General features: G+C 42.4%; 1 protein-coding gene across 1 annotated transcript; it reads left to right on the top strand.

Moving 5' to 3' along the window:
- Positions 1–1,208: 1,208 nt before the first annotated feature.
- PLAC1 (placenta enriched 1) lies at positions 1,209–1,838 on the top strand. The gene has a single exon (XM_059050669.2). The coding sequence runs from the start codon at positions 1,209–1,211 to the stop codon at positions 1,836–1,838; it is 630 nt and encodes a 209-aa protein (XP_058906652.1).
- Positions 1,839–2,712: the final 874 nt, after the last annotated feature.

The raw sequence follows: 2,712 nt of genomic DNA on the forward strand, positions 1-2,712 counted from the left end.
TATTTAGCGCAGTGCTGGGCACATAGTAGACGCTCAATAAATATTAGTCAAAGAATGAATTCATTTATGCAAGGATTACTTAATTCAGCAGGGAACAAGAGTAAAACCCTGCATAGACATTTCCTTTGAAATTTTAGGCACTTTTCTATTTGATTTATTTCACTTTCACTTTTAAAATGAAAACGGAGTTGAACGATATTTGATGACATTCCTGTTCCTTCTTCCTTTGTGTGTACCCCCTTCTGAAACTGTTTTAGACACTTGTTCTTAGCATGACTCTTTTTTTCTCCATACTGTTCTGTCTGTCACTCTGCAATTTCGCTATTTTGCAAGGTCATAATGGCTGTTGGTCATAATGGCTTATGATGATACCGCTGGCATTTATGAAGCATTCATTTGATCATTTTAAGTGAGCCACTTGGCAAAATTTCAATATTTGGATGTCGGGAATAAACCACAATTTCTTGTTAGGTTTTCATTTAATTAAACCTGTTGCTAACCAAAAAAAGAAGGCAATAGAGAAGGGTTCACTAGTATGGTCTATGGGAGGACACTGGGGCCTTCAGGAGGAAAGTGCTGTCAGCTTGAATTAAACTGTTATCTCCTGCCACCTTATTTAATGTTTGGCATGAAAACTGTTTTGTTTTCTTTTTGGCTGGGGTTGCACACAAAGGAATGCTACTCCTAATCGGTGTAGACTCTCATTCTCTATGTGAGCGATTTGTGTTTTATACCAAAACAATATGGTAAAGTCACTTAAAGAAGCCATTGTAGTCATCTAGAAACACGTGAGTTCCAACAATGACGTCAAAATTCAGTTCTCTTTCACAGGGATCTTTTCCTTTGCTTTTTTTTTCTTTTATTTTCAGTCTTATTGAGGTATAATTGACAAGTAAAATTGGAAAGGATCTAAAGTATACAGCATGCTGATTTGACATACGTTTACATCGTGAAAAAATTTCCCCCATCAAGTTAATTAACACATCCCTCACTTCACATGTTTATCCTTTTTCTTTTTAGTGAGAACATTTAAGTTCTACTCTCTTAGCTTCTTTTTTTTTTTTAATGCTTTAGGAATGGTCTTTTGTTTTTAAAAAATGATCGTGTTTGAACTTTCAATAGGAAATAAGACAATTTTCCTTTTGTGTTTCTTTGTGCTCTAGAACTCCTCACCAGAGAGGATCAGGAGTACCTGATCCGCTACCGGGATGAAAGTTTTCAAGTTGATAGGAGGGCTAGTCTTCCTCACCTCTGTGTTTTCGGCCTGTTCCGGACAAAACCCGATGACTGTACTGTGCTCCATAGACTGGTTCATGGTCACCGTACACCCCTTCATGTTGAACAGTGACGTATATGTGCACTTTCATGAGTTACACTTGGGACTGGGTTGCCCTGCCAATCATGTTCAGCCCTATGCCTACCAGTTCACCTACCGTGTGACGGAATGTGGCATCAGGGCCAAGGCTGTCTCTCAGGACATGGTTCTCTACAGCAGCGAGCTGCACTATGCTTCCAAGCGTACGTCGTCTAAGTACGTGATCCCTGTGTCCTGCACTGCCCCGCAACGTTCCCCGTGGCTCACGATGCCCTGCTCCAGGAAAGTAGCCAGCGAGGGAGCCATCACAACCCGGGATGGTGAGACGTGCTATGAGGTGTTCACCTTGTCACAGTCCAGCCAAAGGCCCAACTGTGATTGTCCGCCTTGTGTCTTCAATGAAGAAGGGCAGACCCAGGGCCCATATCACCAAGCAGAGGCCCATCCCATGCCGTTTTCTTCCTCTGTTAATACTTCTGAGAACTGGTCTCTTCGCCTGGATGATCAGGTTGCGTCCATGTGATCCCTATAGGTTTGGCGTCTCCAGTTGAGGCTCTTTCTACAATTGGTGTATAATATTTACTAATATCAGACAAGTAAGTGCTCTTGTGGCCTTCTTATGCGTGCTTTTGAGAAACAGCAGCCCATGGTAATTTCATGAACAAAGCTTTTTTCTATTTTTGTATCATCTCCCCACCCCCTTTTTTGGCTGTGCCACCCGGCATGTGGGATCTTAGTTCCTCGACCAGGGATCGGACCCGCACCGCTTGCAGTGGAAGCTCGGAGTCTTAACCACTTGACTGCCAGGGAAGTCCTGTATCTTTATTAAGAGAAAAAATAAAATCCTGATGGCATAAAAATATCAGTTGGGCGTTTTTATTTCATAAACACACACATAGCTTTTACTATGGGCCAGACACTCTTCTAAGTGCTTTACAAACATTAGTGTCTGGTCCCTTCTCTAGGATGACTTGTCTCTCCTCTAAGGTCCCCCAGCTGAATCCCTCTGTCTGTCTACCCATATCCCTGAGACTCTACACCACGCAACTTAGCACTTAGCCACATAACTTCTTAGTTTGATCCATCACTTTTCTGTATCACTTTTTGTCCACGGAAGGCAGAATTTGCACTAGTGATTTATAATCCACCAGTGGTTCTAGGAACCACTCAACTCACATCCCACCAACTAGACGGTAAGCTCCTGAGGCCAGGGGCCAGATCTTATACTTAGCCACAGACTGATAGCACTCTGAAAAGAGTTTTGTCCCCCGATTTATGGGATCAGAAAATTTTCACCCAGGTCTAGCTATCCATTACTGTTCTCAAAGACTCGGAAAGGGAAGGTAAGTCAGTTCATTCGACAAATATTCACTGGGCACTACTATATTCTAGGCACT

Source organism: Kogia breviceps, chromosome X (assembly GCF_026419965.1).
Source record: "Kogia breviceps isolate mKogBre1 chromosome X, mKogBre1 haplotype 1, whole genome shotgun sequence".
NCBI classification, from domain to species: domain Eukaryota; kingdom Metazoa; phylum Chordata; class Mammalia; order Artiodactyla; family Physeteridae; genus Kogia; species Kogia breviceps.